Raw genomic sequence first — 22,840 nt, 5'->3', positions numbered from 1 at the left:
TACCACTTTCCATTGAATTAAATATTATTAAATTATTTGCCCTTTTATCACGTTCCGAAATTTCGTTCACAATTTCTTCCATTGCTTGAGACGATAACAAGTTATTCGTAGCTACAACATTAATAGGGTTAGCATTTGCTTCTTTTAGTTGTGTTATTTCATTTTTGAGTTCGGTGAGTAGCGACATTATTTTGGGTATTTGATGTAGCCCTTGTTCACACTCAATGCAAATATATTTGATTCTGCGCTTGGTATTAGATCTGAGTTCTAAGCATTTCAAATCCGCGGCTGTCAATTCAGAACAAGTAGCGTGTATTGGTCGACTACAACCATCACATTTAACATAAGATTTAGGAATACTTTCTTGTATGTTAGTTCCACATTTAAGGCAAGACATAGTTGTAGTAGTCAGCAACCCACAAAACTTCAAAAATGATCACAGCGCACAGAAAAATGTGACGGGATAAAGAACTAACAATGTAAACAAAGCACGAACGCCCGAAACTATTAAGCAAATTTGTACCACAAATAATAGCAGCTCTTAAACGATTGCTATGCCATATAGGCACGATACCATCAATAGTCAAATTTTTAGGAAACTTACGAAATGATTGTAAATATAAACCACACTTTCGAAGTAATAAAGCGTAAACGATACACACCGTGCACCGTGCACGTATTGTATATATTGTTATTAAGAAATACATTGTTGAGTTTAACCCACGCCGACTTTATTCATCGATTTACGTAATACATAGTATATAATGTTAAAGTAAATGTAAAGAAATCGTGCTACGGGTATAATTCAAACCAGATTTTTCTTTACAACATTTTGAGATGACGTCACCAATTTTTTTGGAGGGGTTAAATGAATCAATTTTGATTAACGATTTACCATCATTACGATAACTTGAAAACGTTTGCAATTTCAAAATTAAATTGCAAAATGTTGTTGTGCAATTTTGATTTTTTCCCAAAAAATCTGCATGCTGAAAACTCAACATTACAAGTGCAAGAGTATCTTATTTTATAAAATTAGAAAAAAATATTAATGTAAATCTTTGAGACGTCATTCCATTGGTGGTGGGGATGATTAGCCAAATTTTGGTGAGCGTTTTACCAAATACATGATATTTCTAATAAATGTACATACAAAATTTGATAACAATCGGCCCAGTAGATTCGAAGATCATATGTCTAATAAAAATTTGGACAGACGGAAGACAAGCAAACGGACGGTCGGACGCACAGACAGACAGACCGATGGAAACGGGGGACTTATTTCTTCGTACTCTAGGGGTCATGAAAGGTCGAGAAAACATAACAGCAGGGAATACGCCGATGCACTCGATTACAATACGCATAATTCACGCATATTGACAATTACAAAGTGTAATTTTTGATTGTCATAAAGCATACATGTAATGGTATAACTTTTTCATCGCCATGGACTTAACTTTTTTTTTCAATTTTAACGACAAAATTCGACACACATTTTTCGAAACACTCTGCATGTATGTGTGGAAAACGATGATTATTTTACTCCCCATGACTAACAATAATAAATAATACATTATCAAACATTCTTAGTCGCTGAACTGAAAGAAGCATGAGGCGTATTAAGTAAGTTTTTCTGATTACTGATCTTCTCCTACAGGTGTCCAATAATTGTTCTGACTGGCTCATAGTCCTATAAAAAAACCTATGCCAGCATTGTTCGGATAATGTTAACAACAATTACAAGACACTTTCCCTTTAGTGTTTATCTCGTGAATACTATGAAAATAAAGCCGTTAGCAATAATTACAGTTGTGTGCAACTATCAAGTATGGAAAGGTTACACCATATTCTGCTATTTAATTGTTGTCGTAACTGTTGCGTTTAGCGCTCAAGAGAAGCAACACCACGCTATTGATAATTAACACCGATTGGTTGAGGTACTTAGGTTAGGTTAAGTGATTTCTGGCAGTGGTGCCATCTGTTGGGCTACAACTGACGAGAGCGCCTCTTAACAATTTATTCATTTAGAGTTTACAAAGTACTAAATATTATAAAGGTCATTCGAATCGTAGACCTTGTTGATTACGATAAAGAGTCGCTAGTTGCAATAAATACAACTGTCTATTACTTCGATCAAGACTTCGAACTCTCCTCTTCACCCAATTTACTCAAGTAATCAAATTACACCCAAATCGAGCCGGGAAACTGTCCCGAATCCAGAATCGACGTAATCACATCGACTTCCTCGACATTCATTACAATACACTCTCCTACGTTACGTAAACCCATACAAAGAAACTTATTAAAATACTCTCAGTTTCAATAATACATGAAGGTCACGACTTTTTCTTTCCATAGCGAACTAATTTTTTTTAAACTTTTTCGACAACATGTACATTACGTTACCGTCAATTACACATGACTTTTCGGTTCAGTGCAGCCAACATGTTTTGTAGAAAACGGTACACATCGATTTCTAGTTGATGCATTGAAAAACCGATTGTTTCGCTTTCATCAGGTTTTCCACATGATAATAACCAGCAATAATGAAACATAAAAAACGGTACAATCGTGCCAACAATTACAGCAATTACCTCTCCAACAATGATCGAAAGTTTTGCAGCGGAATGTCAATGTTTACCTGAAACGGCGACAAAATCTGTTCAGCACTGACCCAGATGTTACCATTATGACCGGAAATGTGTGCGACACCACCCGCGAGTACCCATTGTTGGGTGCTTTTTTTGGAAGAAGGGTCCGAGCAGTGGCGCCTTGTCGCGCCGGCGTTTTGTTCCGGTTATTGCATTCCGTCAAAAAAATAAGAGCGTGTTGTTCCTGTTGACGAAGGAAGGTTAATGGTGTCGATGGAAAAATGCAGCAGAACCAAGATACGGTTTTATTAACGTTATAAATTTATCTCTTGTTGTTTGCCATTTAAACAGAACCGAAGCGATAAGGCTGCTAAAGATCAACCGGAAATGTTCAAAGTCGGTTGCAATTCGATTATTTTTTGCCAACGGTTTATTAACCACGATAAACAAACAGCTTTGACCAGACGGAGGCAAAGCGAGAAAAAAGGGTTCGGCGTGCTCTCGGACGGATTTTAATGGGTTAAATTCCGCGCCTGGAGAATACATAAATATAGATAACGGCCGCATAATTTGAGCATGTGGTGTATCAACTGAAAAGAAACACTGATTAAAATAAGCAGTAGCGCGGTTCTTTTATAAAAAGAGATCAATAGATTTTATTGTAGTAATAAAGTTTGTTTTGTTATCGGTATCAAACAATGAGTGCTAGTTTTAGTAAACATGAAGCTAATTTGATGGTAATTAACTTTGTCATTGCCGCGCTGTGGTTACGATGGGCGTGACTACAATTACGACTTGAACAAACAGTCACCTGTGTAATGATAGGCAGGAGCCTTCTGGTAGCAAATTATGCAATTTTCTGGGTGTGAAGCACGTTATCTGGATGACACATAATGAGTTGATGAGTTTGTTTTCTTCTGAAATGACAACACGATACTTAAACCACACGATGAAAATAAACTATAAATCACATATTTGATATCGTGGTCTACATTTCTAATCGGGACGGATTTATTAACAAAACTAATTTTTATGTTGTAATTTGTTGCACTTCCGCCTGCTTTAATTAGTCGATTAATTAAAATTCTCATTTTAATTTAGGGAAATAACTTTCTTGATAGTGTTCTATGGCTCGCTCTTATTTCACTTTAATCAGTTTATCCGCTTCCCTGTTCTGTATTTCGTCCATAATTTGTTGTTATTTGTTGTTTCCTCTTATAAGAAAGTGCTAGCTTTCTCGTCAAATTAGACTACCTGTCGTGTGTTTTATTGTAGTGTTTCCTTATTAACATAATTAGAAAATATAGGTTAGCCAAAAATTATTTTTACTTCCTGAATGCTAAGGAAGTATGGTAATCTGTCTGTCTGTCTGCTGTCTGTCCGAATTTTTATTAGATAGATGATCTCCGAAATTATTGGACCGATTGTTGTCTTGTCAAATTTTGTATGTGTGTTAGGAATATCGTGTAGATGGTAAAACGCTAACCAAAATTTGAATAAACATCCCCACCAACAATAGGATGACGTCATCTCCAACATTTATTAGTAAATATTATTTCAATTTTATAAAATAAGATAATCCTTCACATGTGGTTTATGAATCCGTGTTCAGTTTTGACCCTAGAGATCCAGATTTTTGGGGCAAAAAACGAATGCTCTGAAGTCGTCCAAACGTTTTAAGGTTATTGTAACCATAGTAAATCGTTTATCAATGTTCATTCGTTCACTGCTAAATTTTATAATTACTTACAGGTGATTAAAAAAAATAATAATAAATAAGGCAAGTTAGTATATTGATTCATATTTTTATTTTAACTTATTTATGGTTATCCCGAAAAAATAAAATTCGCAATATCAAATGTTACATTTTTCTAAAAATCTGGATTCAGTTACCTTCGACCAATTTCTTTATACCACAATTTTATTTTACAATTTGTGGTTTTTTCATTCCCTTTATTTTTTAGATGTTTCTTTAGATTTTGTAACTTTTCCTTTTTCAAATTTTGCAATTTCTGGATTTCCCAATTTTACAATTTTACGATTTCTTTAATTTTCAATATTTCGATTTTAAAATATTTCGTTTTTTCGATTTACACTTTTTCGAGTTTTAAGTTTCTCACTTAAAAATGTCGATTTTTCAATGTTTCATTTCTTCAGTTTTTCAAGTTCTGGATTTCTAATAGAGATGTACCGACTACAGTCGGCCGACTGTTTATAAATGCAACAGACAGTGGGTTTTTTTTTCTATTTCTCTGACTACCTTAAAAACTTGTTTTATTTTAATAAAAGGAATAACTGAAGTTTCTTTTTTTTCCAAAAAATGTGTTAAATTTTTTTGGATAATTTTAACATTTAATTTTTTGTAGTAACTCAGTACAAAAATAAAGAATAACACAATTTAGGGCAGTTTATACAATACTTAACCAATTTTAACCACTTTTTTGGAAAATTTTTGGAAATTTTAAATTCGTTTTGCGTGTTTATTGGACCATATATCGTGACGGCGATTTCAGAATCGTAACTAGCGGAAGATTATCTACACTTTGACACCAATTTTCGGTCGATTAAACTAATTTTAACCGGTTTTGACAAAGCCGACTAGTCGGCCGACTGCAGTCGGCACATCTCTAATTTCTAATATTTAGATTTTTCAAAGATTTCATTTTATGCTTTTTCGTTTTTGAAAAATGGAGAAACTGAAAAAAAATGAATATCTAGTTAACAACTTTAAAGTGGAAAAAGTGAAAAATTGCAAATCGAAAAATTGGAAAATCCAGAAATTGGAAATTTTCATAGTGAAAAACCGAAAAATTGAAAAAATAAAGAAAATAAAAAACCGACACAAAAAATTGCAACTTAAAAATTTAAAGTAATAAAAAATTAGAGAATCGAAAAATTGAACAATTAAAGATTCGAGAAATTTTAAATCGAAAAACTGCAAAATCTAAAAATGGAAAAATTCGAATGTGAAAAACTGAAAAACTGAAAAATTAAAAATTGAAAACTGGAAAAACTGCAGATCGAAAAACTGGAGTAACGAAATGTACGAAAAATTGAAAAATTAAAAATAAAAAACAAAAAAATCGAAAAAATTTAAAAAGTCGAAAAATTATAAATCGAAAAACTGAAGAGACGCAAAATTGAGATATTCAAAAATTAAAAATCGAAAAACTTAAACATCGAAAAAAATAAATCATGTCGAGAAATTGAAAAATTAAAAATCCAATAAATGAAAAAGTTTCAAAACGAAATAATTCAAAAATAAAAAAAAAATTAATCGTAGAATTGACAAAGTGAAATTTTTTTTTAAATAAAATTATTATTACGTGTATAAAGTGAAAACTAGAAAATTTGTAAATTAAGAATTGAAGAAATAAAAAATTGAAAAATGGAGAAACTGAAAAAAAACGAATATCTAATTAAAAACTTTAAAAGTGGAAAACCTGAAAAACTGCAAATCAAAAAATTGGAAAATCCAAAAATTGAAAAATTATATAATCAGAATACTGAGAAACCGAAACATTGGAAAAATAAAGAAAATAAAAAGCCAAAACGAAAAATTCCAGATCAAAAATTTGAAGAAATTAAAAATTAAGAGAATCGAAAAATTTAAAATTGAAACCTGGAAAAACTGCAAATGAAAAGACTTAAGAAACAAAATAAATTAAAAATCGAAAACCAAAAAATCTTGAAAAATTGAAAATTCGGAAAATTACAAATCGAAAAACTGAAGAAACGAATAACGAAACATTGAAAAACTAAAAATAAAAAAACGTAAAAAAAAATGAATCGAAAAATTATAGAAATGTCAAAATTGTAAAGTCGAAAAACTGTAACATCGAAAAATCGAAAAATTGAAAAATTAAATATCGAGAAATTCAAAAATTAAAAATCGAACAAAATGAAAAAGTTTGAAAAATAAAAAAATTCTAAAATCGTAGAATTGACTAGAGTGAAAAATTTTAAAAATTATAATTATTTCATATTTAAAATGAAAACTAGAAAATTTATAAATGAAGAATTGAAAAATTGAAATATCCAAGAATTGAACATTTTCACACTGAAAAAAAGAAAAATTAAAAAATTAAAACATTCAAAAATCAAAAAATTGAAAAAATAAAGAAAATAAAAAACCGAAACGAAAAATTGCAAATCGAAAAATTAAAAGATCCCAACGTTGGAAAATTGAAAAACTGAAAAATTAAAAAACAAAACTCAGAGTTGCATATCGCAAAACTGAAGAAGCAAAACATGAAAAATAGCAAATCGAAAAATCGAAGAAACGAAAAATTGAGAAAATAAAGAAAATGAAAAGCCGAAACGAAAATTGCAAATCGAAACTTTGAAGCAATGAAAAATTAGAATATCAAAAAATTGAAAATTCGACAAATTTTAAATCGAGAATTCAAAAACTGAAAACTTTAAAACTGAAAAAACTGCAAATCGAGAAACTGAAGAAACAAAATAAATGAAAAATCGAAGAATTAAAAAATTCAAATGAAAAAAAAATGGCGGAGCGTTATTTACGCCACCGGCTTTAATTTTATAGAGGTTATCAGAAAGCAAAAATTGTAAAAAAATTTCATAATTTTTTGAAACGACAATTTTTTATTTTTTATTTCCCAATTTTATATCACAATTTTTCGTTTTTTCATCCCCGTTATATTCTGACTGTTTCTTTCGATTTTATAATTCTTCGTGTATTCAAGTTTTCAAAATTTCAATCTTTGGTATTTCAATTCCTCGATTTTCCAATTTTTAAATTTTTAAATTTTGCGATTTTTGGATTTCCTAATTATTCGATTTTCCGATTTCTTTCATTTTTAATTTTACACTCTTTCGATTTTTAAGTTTCTCAATTTTTTGAATTTCGATTTTTCAATTTTTCATTTATTAAATTTTCCAAATTTTTTATTTTTAATGTTTAGATTTTTCAAAGTTTTCATTTTATACTTCTCCGTGATTTCATTTCTGATTTTTCAATTTCACAATTTTGCAATTTCCTCATTTTTTTGATTCGAAAAGTTGAAAAATTGAACAATAAAAAATCGAAAAACCAAAAAAAAATCGGAAAAAATTGAAAAATCGAAAAATTACAAATCGGAGAATTGAAAGAACGAAAAATTGAAACATTGAAAAACTAAAAATCGAAATGAATAAATGAATAAAAATTTGGAAATAAAAATAAACGAATCGAATCAAAAAATAATTATAAAATTGTAAAATCGAAAAACCTTAACATTGAAAAATCGAAAAATGAAAAAATTAAAATTCAAGAAATTCAAAAATTAAAAATCGAATAATGAAAAATTGAAAAAAACTAAAAACTAAAACGAAAAATTGCAAATCGAAAAATTAAACAAATGAAAAATTGAAGAAACGAAGAATTGCAAAAACAAAGAAAATAAAAAACCGAAATGAAATATTCGAAAATTTGGAGGAATGAAAAATTAGAGAATCGAAAAATTGAAAAATTAATGATTAAAAACTCAAGAAATTTTAAATCGAAAAATGGCAAAATCTAAAAATTGAAAAATTCAAATACGGAAAACTGAAAAACTGAAAAGTTTAAAATTAGAAACTGGAAAAACTGCAAATCGAAAAAAACAGAAAAATGAAAAATTGAAGAACTGAAAAATTTAACTGAAAAGACGCTGACGAAGTGTTATTTGCGCCACTGGCTTTAGGGGCGAGCAAAGTTCTGTCGAAATAACGTTTGACCAATTTTTTCCTTTTATTAGTTGCAGAAGTTCCATAAGCATAATACATGCTTCACTTAGTCGAATGAAAAAGAACAACAGACAATGCACCAGAAAATCGAAAAACACGTTCTGCATATAAACAAGAGTTCGACAAGCTAATCGTTTGTGTACCATTTGCGCTCTATATAACAGATGTTGAAAGTGTATTACGCAAATTACAGTTGGAAGTTATACACTCGAAAATAAATATAGGATACGTTGTATTGTATTACATCGTGCTGATATTTGCATATATTTATAATGCTTCAGCGAATCCAATAAGAATAATGGGTAATTTCTCTATTAAATCACTAGTGTAGTAATCTATTCATTATTTTATTTAAACATATTCCATTTTGTTGCCGTTCAGTTGTTTGGCTTTTGTCATTTTAGGCACAGTCGGGTTTCCTACTATCCTCATTAGAAAAAAATCCGTTTCGATATCAGCTGACTTGAACTAATCAATCAGGGCTGAAAATGTTAGACGTCGACCTTTTATATTAGCAATATGCAAGTAACAACAGGAAAAGCCCGGTGAAGTAAAGGGGAGTAGCTGTAATCGATTAGACATAAAAAATTCGCCAGGATAATTGAAACTTCTTGAACATGTCAACGTCAATGCCTTTCACTCGAATGCATTTAGTTTAAGGTTGGTATAAATATGTAGAAACGTTTGATGTTTCCGAGTCAGCTTTCTACGACAGTGGTCAGAATTAAGTGGTAATACCTGTTCCATCAATGTTGAAAATAAGATTACTTTGTTGAAACAAAGTCTAATGCTGTTGCATAATGTTTAATTGTATTTGGAGACAATCAATATGGGTTAGCCAAACTGAAATTATATGCCAAAGGCATTTTGAAGAGCACTATCTGTGTCTTCTAAATTGTATATAATTTACGTTGTGCTTGTTATTCTTCTGCTTTAAATTTTCGAATTTTTCTAACTGCGCTGATAATTCAAAATTTATTCAAGTCGATTCGCTCGATCAAAAGGAAGTAGACGATTTTAGGTTAATGAAACTATTAAAACAAAAATTTAAAAAATAACAAAAAAATATTAGGTACCATTACGAAGTTCTTAATTCAAAATTAAATATAATGGCGTAAAAGTATGTAAATTATTTGGGTCATCTGTAGTTTTGATACAATCAACAAAAATTATACACAACAGGTCTTGATAACGAGACGCACCTACTGTAATCAAATCCCACAAAAGATATCATAAGCTTCACTTTCCACTGATTAGCTATATCTGCTGCTATGGCGATGATACGATGTTATCGTTATGTTAAACAATAAAAACTACGTGATTCTAATAAAAATAGATTTTTGTTGACGTCATATGTTCAGCACAGCAACGAACACGAAAAATCTTCTTAGTGGAAAATGAAGCTTTTAAATTTGTGAATTTTTGGATTTCATGGATGCGTTTGCATCACTATCAAAATGTAGTTTAAAAAAATTACTTTGGATTGTGTAATCATTAATTAATATAACAGTTCGTGGTATAGAATTATAGATAAAATATCAAAAATGACAATAAAACTGATAGAACACAACAGATTACTAGAATTATCTTACAGGAAATCCGAGAAAAACGATGCGGAAATTGTGACAAAAATTGCGATGAAAAAATGCTGGGTTGTAAAATTATTTCGTTGCACTTGTGCAAAAGATAAATTTTTTTAATAAATTGTTTTAGTAAATTAAATTGTTGGGGCTCGATTTTTAATTTGACTTTTTTCTTAATATATATCTAGTATTCTTTGAGCAACACGATACTCAAAAACATATTTTTAATTTCTTGCAGAGAAATAAAGATTTTGCAGTTAACCTCCGCCCCCTTTGTTCACGACGAATAAAAAAAATCATCACAAATGAGATAGACCGGGTAGGCGGGGCTATCATTTTGTCTTTTTTTCTTAATATATGTAGTCTTCTTTTCACAAGCAGAATCTTAAAACATGTTTAAAATGGTACATCCTTGTAAGGAGACATGGATTTTGCAATTAAGCTCCGCCCCTCGATCTGGCAACGAATGAAAAATTTGCTAGGATAAGACAGACTTTGGTAAATGACATACCCTGTAAGAAATGAAAGGGTGGGGGGGCGGGGCTAGTACTTACTAAAATAAGAGTGATTTTGGAAAATGACATACACTCTAAGAAAAGAAAAGGTGGGTGGGGGGGCTAGTATTTGCTAGGATAAAAGGGATTTTGGCAAATCACATACCCTCTAAGGAAAAAAAGGGTGGGTAAATATTAGAAATCGTCAAAGAAGCGGAAGAACAAAAATTGTTAGAACTGACGAGAACTCTTTTAAGAGAGATTCCAATTATGTTAGGTCAAAACAAGACAAGTTAAGAAAAGTCAGATCAACCCAGGTCACACCGGGTAGAGCAAAATCAGTTTATTATAAGGTGAGTCATGCCTAGTCCAAATATGGCAGGTCAGAACGTGTCAAGTCAGGTCATGTCAGGGTAGATCTCGACATATTAGCTCATTTCAGAACAAGTCATATCCAGTGAGGTTATGTCTGGTCAGGTCGTGTTAGGCCAGGTCATGTCAGGTCATATCAATTCAGGATATGAATTAAAAAAATGTCGGGAAACCTTTGTATTTTATCTTGTGTTTGTTAAAATTTTGACGCGCTAATTTTTTTTAATAAAAAATCTTCGGAATGCCTTATGTTTAGTTTTTGAAAAGGTTTGGAAATATCTAGGGGGTTTCTAGGGTTTTTCTTCCTGTGTGAAAACATCTTTGGAGCCTCCTGAATTTTATTTTTGGAAAAATTTTGAAAATGGATTTTGTTGGTTTTTTAGGAATTTGAAACCTTGAACTCCCCTGATGTCTCTTTTTTAAGATGAAAGATTATTCACAATTCTTTGTGTTTTATTAAAAAAAAAAAATCCACACAATATGTAAGAGCGGTGCCGTTTTATTTTGGAAAATGTTTGAAGGAATTTTGAGGAACCGTCCTGTATTTTTTTTTTTTGAACAAAACTTTCATGATCTCTTGCATTTGATTTTTTAAAATTTTGAAAATATCAAGTATCTCCCTGGTGTTTTTTTCATTTGTAAAAACATCTTTGAAGCTTCCTGGATTTAATTTTTGGACAAATTTTGAAAACTTCGGGGACTTTGTTGTTTTTTTTAACTATTTGTAACCTTGGACTGTTCTAATATCTTTTTTTACGTTGAAAAATTCAACAACCGGTGAAATCTGTGTCGTTTTATTTTTGAAAAATTTTGGAAAATATTTTAAAGAAGTGTGAGGGTCCATAGTGTATATTTTTTTGGAAAAGAACCTTCGGGATCTCTTGCGTTTGATTTTTTAAAAAGTTTAAAATATCCAGAGGATCCGTAATGTTTCTTCATTTGCAAAAATATCTTTCAAACCTTTTGGATTTTATTTGTGGCAAAATTTTGAAAAATTCTGGTAACTTTGTTGTTTTTTAAAGTATTTGGTATCTTTGACTCCCCTAATGTCTCTTTTTTTAAGTTGAAAGACTACTCGCAATTCCTTGTGTTTAATTTTTGAAAAATTTTTGAAAATATTTAAAGAAAGTTTGAGGGTCCGTTGTGTATTTTTTTGGAAAAGAACCTTCGGAGTCCTTTGTGTTTGATTTTTTAAAAAGTTTGAAAATATCTAGTAGGTTCCTATTATTTTTTCATTTGTGAAAACATCTTTGAAGCCTCTTGGGTTTTATTTTTGGATAAATTTTGAAAATTTTGTTGGTTTTTTAAGTATTTGAAATACTAGGGAGTCTCCTTTACAATACGTATGACTAAAAAGTAGAAAAGAATCGACGACACGAAGAAGCCGTAATATTTTGCATATTTTGAACTAAATTTACTCAGCAAAATTGTAAATAACGTCACAAAATTTTGGGAGAGAAAGACAGAAAAAGTTTTATTAACATCTTGCTGTTCACACCATAATTTTAAAAATAATTAATTTCATAGTACACATTTGTCAAATGAAACCTATTACTACACTTCTCTAGAATACACTCAGGAAATATTCGTAAAAGTGTAAATATTTAATAAAAAAATAAATATTATAAATAAAAAAATGTTACACTCTTAAGTATTTTGAACAGGAATATTTCCACAACTTTACCAAATAATTGCAAAATTTTCTAGCCCATACATCGACACTAAAGCGTTCCTAAGAATATCTTTCTTGGATAGCGTGAAGATTTTCATCTAACTTATATGTGAGTGTTTAGCGCGTTAAATTTGGACCCGAATTTCAGTAATTTTATCTCTAACAGGAGAACACTTACCTGATTTTCTTTACTTTTAGCACTCGAGACCAATTACCGATTTTATTTTGTACGTAACTGTCCATAGCACCCTGTATTGTTATTTTATGTTTGTATAATTCATTACTACCTATACAAGTTTTTTAATGCGTAAGCAATAATGTGGTTTATATTCATCTAGTTCATTAGCTTCCCCATTTATCAACTATGGACACTTAAAAAGAAATAACAGAATTCCTCTAACAACAAATTTTGACAAGTACTTCATACAATTTCGACAAAAATGTGGTACTTTTTAGCTGGAATTTCAAATAAAACTTAAACACACTAGGAAAAAAGATCGACAAAAAAGATTCTCGTTTATTTAATTATCATCAGTGTAATTAAATAAGTGAAAATAATTATCCTATTGTCTGCGATATCAATCCATCACGTTATCTCAAAATCGACTTAGCTCAAGTCACTGCAACGTAAACCGGTGACCTTCAACAATTCACTTTTTAATTTAATATTTATCGATTAATAGGTACTGATTAGTCACAATTTTAAGAGGCGTATTAAATATCTTTTAACAACGCAAATTGCCAAATTCAAAAGTAACATGTAATATAACTACCAATTATCATCCCGCGATTCTTCAATACGTAAAAAAACAATAATTGTCGATGGGAATCAATAAGGAAATACCCATTATATGCAGACTCGGACGTAATAAGCGTAATCAAAACCACGTTAAAACAACGAAAACGTGAGAAGCGTCGTAAAGAAGCACGTTATCAATGAACGACATAAAAACGATATTTTAATGGCATTCTTCATTAGCGTTTCGTGAAAGAGAAATTAATGCTCTTCCATTCTTTACGTAAATTGTAATCGATTCCGTCAACATTCACGACATTCGTCCATTTCATAATTTGTCATTTAAATCCAAAAATGGAGGCGTTTCGCAATTTATAGCACAACTAATGGATGTTAGCAACTGCGACAATTTTTAACGCCAACTGGTTGTAAATAAGTTCAAAAACCCAACAGGATATCCTGAAAACATTTAATATAATTTAAGAACGAATTACACTTTTAGCTGAATGTCAGCGGTAATTGCAAGTTTTGAATCGTGACGAACATAAAAATATTAGTTGCAGCTCCATTTTGCTAACCTATAAACGTCAACGCCTCCGCCATACATGTCATTTGTGCCGTGATCCACGTTTGACAGCCGACCGTCGTGACCCTATTCACATCCCTGTGCACGTGCAGTTGCGCCTAATTCGATTAGGAAATGTAAATTTTTTTATCTGTTGGGAAACAAACAATCCTAATCTATTGTTTAAGTTTAAATCGCTGTCGTCGAAAGTGTACATAGGTGCGGCTTGTATCTTTAATTTTTTAATGGCATCACTTACACTACTACACACACGTACTCCCATAATCGTTACATCAATAATTCATGCTGTTGGATAATAAGAACCCATGAGGAATCTTCAACGATTTTTTTCCATTGAAGACATGGGAATATTCAGATCCGCATCTCTCGTGGATTAAGTGAAATGGTGGCGTTCAATGCCAAACGACAAAACAAAAAAATGCCGATGCAGTCGTGCCGATTATGGCGAGTAATTATTCTTGAGCAATTTGATTGGGATTCAAGGATTCGAAGCAGCATGCGGAAACCTGGGTCTGTTGCGTGTGGGGTGTCGATGGTGATGGTACCGTCATCGTTTTCGACGAGGTCCGGTAGGTGCGGATGTGGAGAGAGGACATGGGAACATTTTGTTGATCGAAGAGTGATAACGGAACGAAGAAAAACGGTGTAACAACACAAATTGTGTTTTGGGTTGCGCAAGCTTGATAAACGAGAGATATCATTGGACACGGTTTCGTTTTCATAATTAAAAAAATATGTGTGTGAAATTAACTTTTTGTACAGTTTTGCAATATGTTGAAACGTAGTTATCACCACTGTATTTTACAGTTTATAAATCACTCGGTCTGATATCGAAATGACTGGCATATTTTGTTTTTGTTTCGAAGATTTATATTGTTCGTCTGGCAATTCAGAGCTGACAAAGAGATCTACAGATGAAAAACTAGAGTATCATTTAATAAAACGAGTATGTTTTTGAAAAAATTGAGAAAAGTGTCTTCAAACTGAAAGATGATGATGTTTGTTTACAAAGAATGTTGATAATATTGCAGACCGATTGATGATTTGTGCGTCTTCATTATTATTACAAAGAGTGTTCATATTTGTCTTGCTAGCTGGCAATCTTCGGTCTGTTTACCTCTTCAAAAGCTTAGCGCTCATTTTTATTTCAAATTATTTATTTTTGGAACTTTAAATAAATTTTGCCAATGCATATTTGTTTTGGTGTCTTTTTCTCAATTTCAAACATCAGATTTACTAAATCATCGGCAATTGAAACTAATTTTGTTAAAACAAGCACTGGCAATGGCAAATATATCTAAAGCAGATACCCAACCGGAAAAAAATATTATCAGTACAAACTTAACTTCTATTGTTTATGTGTATAATACATCGAACGAATGTAACTATTAAGCTTGTACCAAGCTATCAGATATGAATATATTTACCTCCTGAAAACAGGGGAGCTAAAATGAAGCAAAACGTCGTGAATATTATTTTGGATAAATAATTGTTTTTGCGATAATTCTTATTTCATTATTAAAATAAATGTAGGCGGTGGCAGCATTACTGAATTCTCAAATTTTAGAGAAAATGAACTGATTCAATCAATAAAAAAATTGTGACCAATGAGTCAGTCAAACCAGCGACCTTCGCGTTAGTAATTCAACTTTTTTGAGGCACGATTACCGAGTTTACCGCACATAAAAATCACGGCGGATTCATAAACCACAATTAGGGGTATATTATTTAATAAAACTTAAATGCCTTTACTAAAAAAAATGAGAGAACGTCATTAACTTGTTGGCGGGTACGATTAGATAAATTATGGTTAATATTTCACTCAACGGAAAAAAATATGGAATATTTTTTCTGCAAAAACAAAAACATTTTGAAATTTTCATGTATACTTGCAATATGATGATTGAGTTACTTCAACACTTTGTTCTTTCTAAACAGAGCACTTTATTTTAAACACTTTCGGTAAATAATTTTTAAATTTTTATGAAAATGAAATTGTGAAAAAAAATTACCTTTGTTTTGAAACCTTAAAACTTTATATTCTTCAAATCGGCTCGTTGAGATCTGTATTCCAGAATGTTTTGAAGATTTTTGGGCAATTTTACAAAAATTGCAATTGATTTTTGTTTTCATAACACAAAAATCACAATTTCATTCTTATATTTAAAAATTATTTATCTAAAATGTATTTTATAGTAAAACGTATTTAAATAACGGATATCGTAAATTATGCACCAATGACATCCCTTGGCATTGAACGCAGCTTTTCAACCGATAAATCATTATTAACAGATTGACCACAAGATTTTCTAACTGAATTACTGGGCAGCATTTACCCGTAAATTGCTTCACAACAAAATAAATGCAACAGACTAGGAAAAAATACTTCACTATTTTATGCTCGTACTGAATAATAAGTACTTAAATAAAAATTCATGCATACTTATGTTTATATAATCTCCAAGTTTCTTAAATTGTCGTCTACAGAATTGCTTTATGTAGCACAAGAAAATTCCAATAAACGTTTTTACTAGCGACACTTTTTAATATACAATTTGCTCGAAAAATCGGAAAGCTGGAGGCTGAATTTATTAATTATTATTATTACAACCCAGAATAAAGTCAGGATCATTCTTTCAATTTAAAATTAGTTAATTTAGAATAAACTAACCTTGCCAAAAGAATTATTATTTAAAAACGACTGTGTTTCCGGTGCTAAAGCTTAAGAAATTTAATTAAAACCGAAAAAAAACTGGTCATAAATGAAAGATAAGTTACCTTTTGTTTGTAAATGACTGACAGATTCAAATCTGACGTTTGATGGTTAATGAAAAATGGGGTCCCAATATAACACTTTTTGCTATTGTTATTATATTATACATACATTTATCGAAGGCAACACAAAAAACAATGCATGTTACTTTTACCGAAAATGGCATAGCATGACTCATTTTCATGCAACGTTCGACCTAATATAGTAGGCTGCACCGGTAATATTAATTATATTTTAAGCGATATATTTTCACAAAAATAACAAAAAAACAAAACATTAGCGAAATAGTTGAGCGGCAGGTGAATCCCAGGCCAGCGCGCATTCTCGAGTGAGTCACACTCTAGCGACGTGGACAGGCAGCGGCTCGCAGTATCACCACTTCCACCAAGGCGCCAAATTCAAATTCTTGAACTGATTGCTAACACGGCCATTCTGACGTAAGCTTCGCTCTCGAAGCTTCCAAAATAAAGGGCCACGATGCTCTTGAACTGGAAGGGGTGACGGCTTCATTATACCTAGAGATACAACAAGTATCACAAAACAATTAATACTCCAATAATGGTAGGGAGCACACTCGGGCTCTCATACCAAAAAGCTCAATTTCAAATTGACTCATTCAGGACAAGTGTATAGATTTCAACCTTCTTTTTTTTTTTGTAATTTATCTTTTGACACCGAGATGTATTTCAACCTCCTCGTCAACAACAATTCACATTTTGACACCGAGATGTATTTCAACCTCCTCGTCAACAACAATTCACATTTTGACACCGAGATGTATTTCAACCTCCTCGTCAACAACAATTCACATTTTGACACCGAGATGTATTTCAACCTCCTCGTCAACAACAATTCACATTTTGACACCGAGATGTATTTCAACCTCCTCGTCAACAACAATTCACATTTTGACACCGAGATGTATTTCAACCTCCTCGTCAACAACAATTCACATTTTGACACCGAGATGTACTTCAACCTCCTCGTCAACAACAATTCACATTTTGACACCGAGATGTATTTCAATCTCCTCGTCAACAACTCAGGGGGTCAGAACACACCTACTGAAGTGTCACAGCTCAAAATAGTTTCGATTCAGGTAATAAAGATCAATGAATACTTACTTATTCAGTGTCAATCAGGTCCAAAATCTCGCCCATGTTGGCAGCTATGGACCATTCTGACGGCCACAATCTCAGCTGTTCTTTGGCAGCTTTTACAATTTTATGTTTACGGGCCCCAACGCGTTTCAGTTCATACCTTCCTTCGTTTGTGATGTGCACAATCTCGTAAGGACCCATGTACTCAAAATCAGTTTTACTGGCATGCATTTTACTGGAGCGGTGAAGCAGTACAAAGTCACCAACCGAATACCTGACTTGGTCACGACGCTTGGTGTTCAGTGCGGCGATCTCCTCGTGACTCTGGGTCTGAAGACGTTCTCGCACTCGTTCGCGATCTACTTGCAAATTTCGAACAGGTGTCACATCTTGACCAAGATTGTTCACAACAGCCTGAATTAAAGGTGTCGTTGTCTCAAGGCCCATTAAGGCTCGCATGGGAGTGGTGTTGGTAGACTTTTGAACAGTGGTGTTGAGAACGAGTTGAATCTTCCACAGCACGTTCGGCCATTCTGATCTGACACGGGTTTCGATACGAATGAGATTCATAAGGGTACGCATATAACGTTCTACTTGGCCATTGGCACGGTGCACATCCGGAGTTATAAAATGGTATTCAATACATAAGTCGTCTAGAAACCTACACAAAGACAGATTGTGGAAATTTGTGCCACTGTCGGACACGATAACACGCGGGGTACCGAAAGAACCAATAAAGGTTTGAAAAGCTTGCTGCGTTTCCGCGGCAGTGACAGATTTTAACGGAGTAAGGTGGCAATACTTAGTAAACGCGTCGATCATTACGAGAACGTATTTGAATTTTTGGGACGAGACAGGCAGGGGCCCCAAGCAGTCGACATGCACAATGTGAAAGGGTGTAGAGGGCTTTTCAGGCACCCGGACGAAACCTTGTAAAGGACCAGTACGTGTTTTTTTGACTGCACACACAAGACAATGCTTTACATAGTTCTGTACGAAACGACGAAGACGCGGAAACCAAAAATGCTGCATGATAGAAGCGATTGTCTTGTCTGTACCGATGTGGCACTGCTCATCATGGAAAAGTCGGAGTAGTCCGAGCCTGCTCTGCCGTGGAACAAAAAAACGCATAGTCTTTGATTTATTTGGAGCAATGTTCTGATGAAAGAGCAAGCCGTCCTTCTCAACATATTGTTTCGGATCGAGTTTGCCTTCTCGCAAGTCGGAAATCATTTGCTGAACTTCGGCATCGCCCTTTTGTTGAATGTGAAGCCACGGTTCATGCTGAGATACATGCAGTACAGATACCGGATTTCGGCTAAAGAAATCTACGTGGCTAAGAGAGGATCCCTTACGATAGACGATCTCGTAGTTAAAATCTTGGAGGTATGTCCACCAACGAGCGACCCGGGGGAGAATTTCCCTCTTATTCACGGTAGCTTTGATAGCATTGCAATCCGTAACGATGGTGAATTTAATGCCGATCAGGTAAACTCGAAAGTGTTTCAGAGAATTAATGATGGCTAACGTCTCCAACTCATATGAGTGGTATTTACATTCGGAAGGTGAAGTTCTCTTACTGAAATAAGCCACCACGCGATTCTGTCCGTCATATTTTTGAATTAAAATTCCACCGTACCCGACGGAGCTAGCGTCCGTATGAAGTTCAGTAGGTAGATCGGGGTTAAAAATTGTCAATAGAGGCTCCGACACGAGACAGTTGATAACATATTCTTTGGCGCGTTCGTGTTCAGCGGTCCACTGGAACAGAACACCGCTTTTGGTCAGATTAGTTATGCATGCAGTGCGACAAGCAAAATTTGGAATGAATTTGCGGAAATAACCTGCGAGGCCCATGAATTGACGTACTTGCTTGACGTCGGTGGGTGAGGCAACTTTTGTTCGATAGATTTCTTTGTGAAACAGTCGGATTCTAAGTGGCCTGGCTTCAAGCAGAACGCACATTTCTTTGAAGTGAAGCCGGCGTCGTCGCGATCATATTTCGGTGGTGTTGCTTTACTCGACGTACTCGACGATGCACTCGGAAATTTTCGACCACGATCATTTAACGACCGGAACAGCTGACGACACTGATTTTGCAGGTGGCCTGTGCGTCCACAATTAAAACAACTACGTTTCTTTTTCGAAAGTCTTTTTGCCGGTTTAGGGACGGATTCGAAATGCACAATCAAGTCTGCAAAATTAAAATGTCGTCCATATAGACAAGAGCCATCGTATATTTTAAATCTCCTAAAGCAGCATTGATCGCCCTCTGAAAGACAGCGGGGGCGTTCGCAAGACCGAAGGGCATACGCAAGTATTCGAAGTGGCCTTCGGGCGTAACAAACCCCGTTTTGTGAATCGAATTGTCATGGATCGGTATCTGGTGAAACCCAGAAGCTAAGTCTAAAGACGTAAAAAATTTTCCACGCCCGAGTCTATCAAGCTGGTCGTCAATTCGCGGCATAGGATACTTATCCTTAACAGTATGTGCGTTCAACTCACGGAAATCTACACACATACGATAAGAACCCTGCTTCTTTTTAACTAACAGTATAGGACTGGCGAACGGGGAAGTACTTGTTCGAATTATTCCATGACTTAGAAGCTCGTCGATAATTTTGCGCAAATGCCGGAGCAATGTCACTTTTTGGCGAACGTACGCTGTATACGTATTAAAGTCGGAACTTCGACAGGCCGACGCCTCATGTAACAGGCGTCCCAAAATTTTCTTCGGCGGAAAGGACTCCAAAAAGTCTTGCTTGAAGGTCGTCCAATTACGCGTGGTCGGGGGCGGCACCCAATTGTCAAACCAAAGTTTAGACTCACCCGTCAAAAAACTTCCAATTCTCCCTAGGATTTGTAAATCCGACCAAGAAAATTCGACTTTGGTAGCGTCCGCCTGTTGGAGCCAGCTGGTTGCGTCATCGACGTCTGGCCGAAAGGGCGGAAGATTGATCTGGTCCGGGGCTATCCGGCTGCTTCTGATCGTTGTCAACAGTTCTGACAGAACTTCCTCCATAGCGAAGATGGGAGATGGTCACGAGCACTTATCCCAATAAATTGTCTCTTGTTGCACAATAATTACGCAATCCAAAATTTTCACAAAAAAAAACAAAAAGAAGCACTGGGAAACGGGGCACAATCCCACTTCTGATTTAAGCGATATATTTTCACAAAAATAACAAAAAAACAAAACATTAGCGAAATAGTTGAGCGGCAGGTGAATCCCAGGCCAGCGCGCATTCTCGAGTGAGTCACACTCTAGCGACGTGGACAGGCAGCGGCTCGCAGTATCACCACTTCCACCAAGGCGCCAAATTCAAATTCTTGAACTGATTGCTAACAATATTATAGTTGTATCACTTCGTAGAGATCAGTGAAAAAGGGTGTGACAGGTTCAAGTTCAATAATATGTAAAACTGACAATGAAGGTAAGCATCGTTTACGTATTAGTTAGCACAGAGAACATTCAAACTGAACGACACCGTAACTAAAAGTAAAAGTTGCTTTTGTTTCACATTATTTGCACTGGTTAAAGTTATTTTCGTTAATTTCCCTTCTATTACATTTGCTGTAAGTAAAATATTTATGGTTACGTATACACAGTTTTAATCCGTCTACCCTTACACCAGTGAACATGAACAATCAAAATTACATTTCTGATGCGCAACGATATTTCGCAAGACGCTAACTAACCGTATTCTGCAATCTAATTTCATAAGGATTTTCAAATATCACAAGAAAAATGCGAGATAGGTAATCAAACAGAAAATGTTAAACAACCTTGGTTACGGAAAAAAAGAAAGCCTACTCAACAATTATTATTATCACAAATCAATCAGGTTATAAAATTGCCTTTATCATGTGTGTATGAATGTGGTAAACACTACTCCTGATAAAATTGTACTGTACAAATTACATAGTATTGAACTGATAGGACGTGTTCATAATTTGCTCTAAAAATATCGAGCATGAAAAACGGTAGGTTAGAGTGATAAAAACACGTGAAAGAACGTATGCGATTCATGACAACAACAGACGTTGGTAATTCCGAGTTTACAAATCAAACCAAAAGAACTGTTTATGAAAAATAATGAATTTAGAAAATTAATGTTTTTTAGTTGTTTATTACGCTATGGGATCGTTTATACAGATTTGTTTATACAGGTTTGGTGTTTTCGTATGGAACGACGCTGTGACATTGGTAAGTGCATTATAACAAAATCGAGATTTTGTTACGCACTTAACAACCATGTGGAGTATTAAATTTTTCGTATAATCTCATTTATAGTGTGGTAAGCAAGGAAAAATGTAGAGCCGCAGTGGGAATCGAACCCTACGTTTCCCACTTGCCGGGCTGCTTATCTTTCCTCGCTTACCAACTTGTAATTGTGCCGCCACAGTACTCCCCCAGCGACACAGCGCGGTCGTTGCGTGCGTCCTCCCTGTCGATGATCACCAATGTGGTAAATAGCGACGGTAAGAGTTTAGAGATTTTATTAGAACTTTACTGTTCGAAGGCTCGAGGAAGAAGAAGGAAGGGTGTTTGAATTTGTCCATAGCTGGGTTCGGTTTTGGAGAGATGGAAGCAGGTAAAGAAAAGGAGTTTAGAAATTGTAGAAATTGACGGTGAAAGTAGGAGCATAGGGCAGGCAGACGAAAGATGAATAAATACGGACATATTTATTACATTGTACTAACAATTTACATGTATTTGGGTAGCTCCACGTCTTTTTTGGGGAATAGAAATCAAATAATAAAAAAAATCAGAGTAAATTAAACTAATACTCTTGACAAGAACATTTTCATAGTACTAAATGGTTTCTGTTATCTAAAATCCCTTGAATTTATGTTGTCAAGAAAGGTAAAATATGCTTAAAATGGTAATTTTTTTAAGAAAAGTATCGATTTTGCATTTAGGCTCCGCCCTTCGATCTGACAACGAATGAAAAATTCATCACAATTGAGCTTTTGGAATGGATATGGGTGGGGCTTAATTTTTGGTATGTTTTTTTCTTAATATACATATTTTGCAATTACGCTCTGCTCCTCGTCTTACGATGAATAAAAAAAAATCATCAGAATTGAGATAGGGCGGGTGGGTGGGGCTTATATTTTGCCCTTTTTTCGTAATATACATAGCCATCTTTTCACAACAAGAAACTTAGAATCTTGTTAAAATGGTACATTGTTGCAGGGA

General features: G+C 33.7%; 1 protein-coding gene across 2 annotated transcripts in view; it reads right to left on the bottom strand.

The window, feature by feature from the left end:
• LOC135123611 (uncharacterized) overlaps nucleotides 1-22,840 on the bottom strand; it is a 65,785-nt gene that overhangs the window by 27,740 nt on the left and 15,205 nt on the right. Inside the window, exon 1 of one of the 2 annotated variants that reach the window (XM_064048412.1) lies at nucleotides 20,467-20,897. The exons of the other annotated variant lie outside the window; for it this stretch is intronic. Coding sequence (XP_063904482.1) covers nucleotides 20,467-20,659 — 193 coding nt within the window. The 5' untranslated portion in view covers nucleotides 20,660-20,897. Of the gene's footprint in view, nucleotides 1-20,466; nucleotides 20,898-22,840 lie in introns of those variants that run through there. 2 annotated transcript variants of the gene reach the window in all.

Source organism: Zophobas morio, unplaced genomic scaffold, assembly GCF_036711695.1.
Source record: "Zophobas morio isolate AGI-343-1 ecotype UQ-CSIRO unplaced genomic scaffold, CSIRO_AGI_Zmor_V1 ptg000006l, whole genome shotgun sequence".
In the NCBI taxonomy this organism is placed as follows: domain Eukaryota; kingdom Metazoa; phylum Arthropoda; class Insecta; order Coleoptera; family Tenebrionidae; genus Zophobas; species Zophobas morio.
This window is presented reverse-complemented; position numbering and strand designations above follow the sequence as displayed.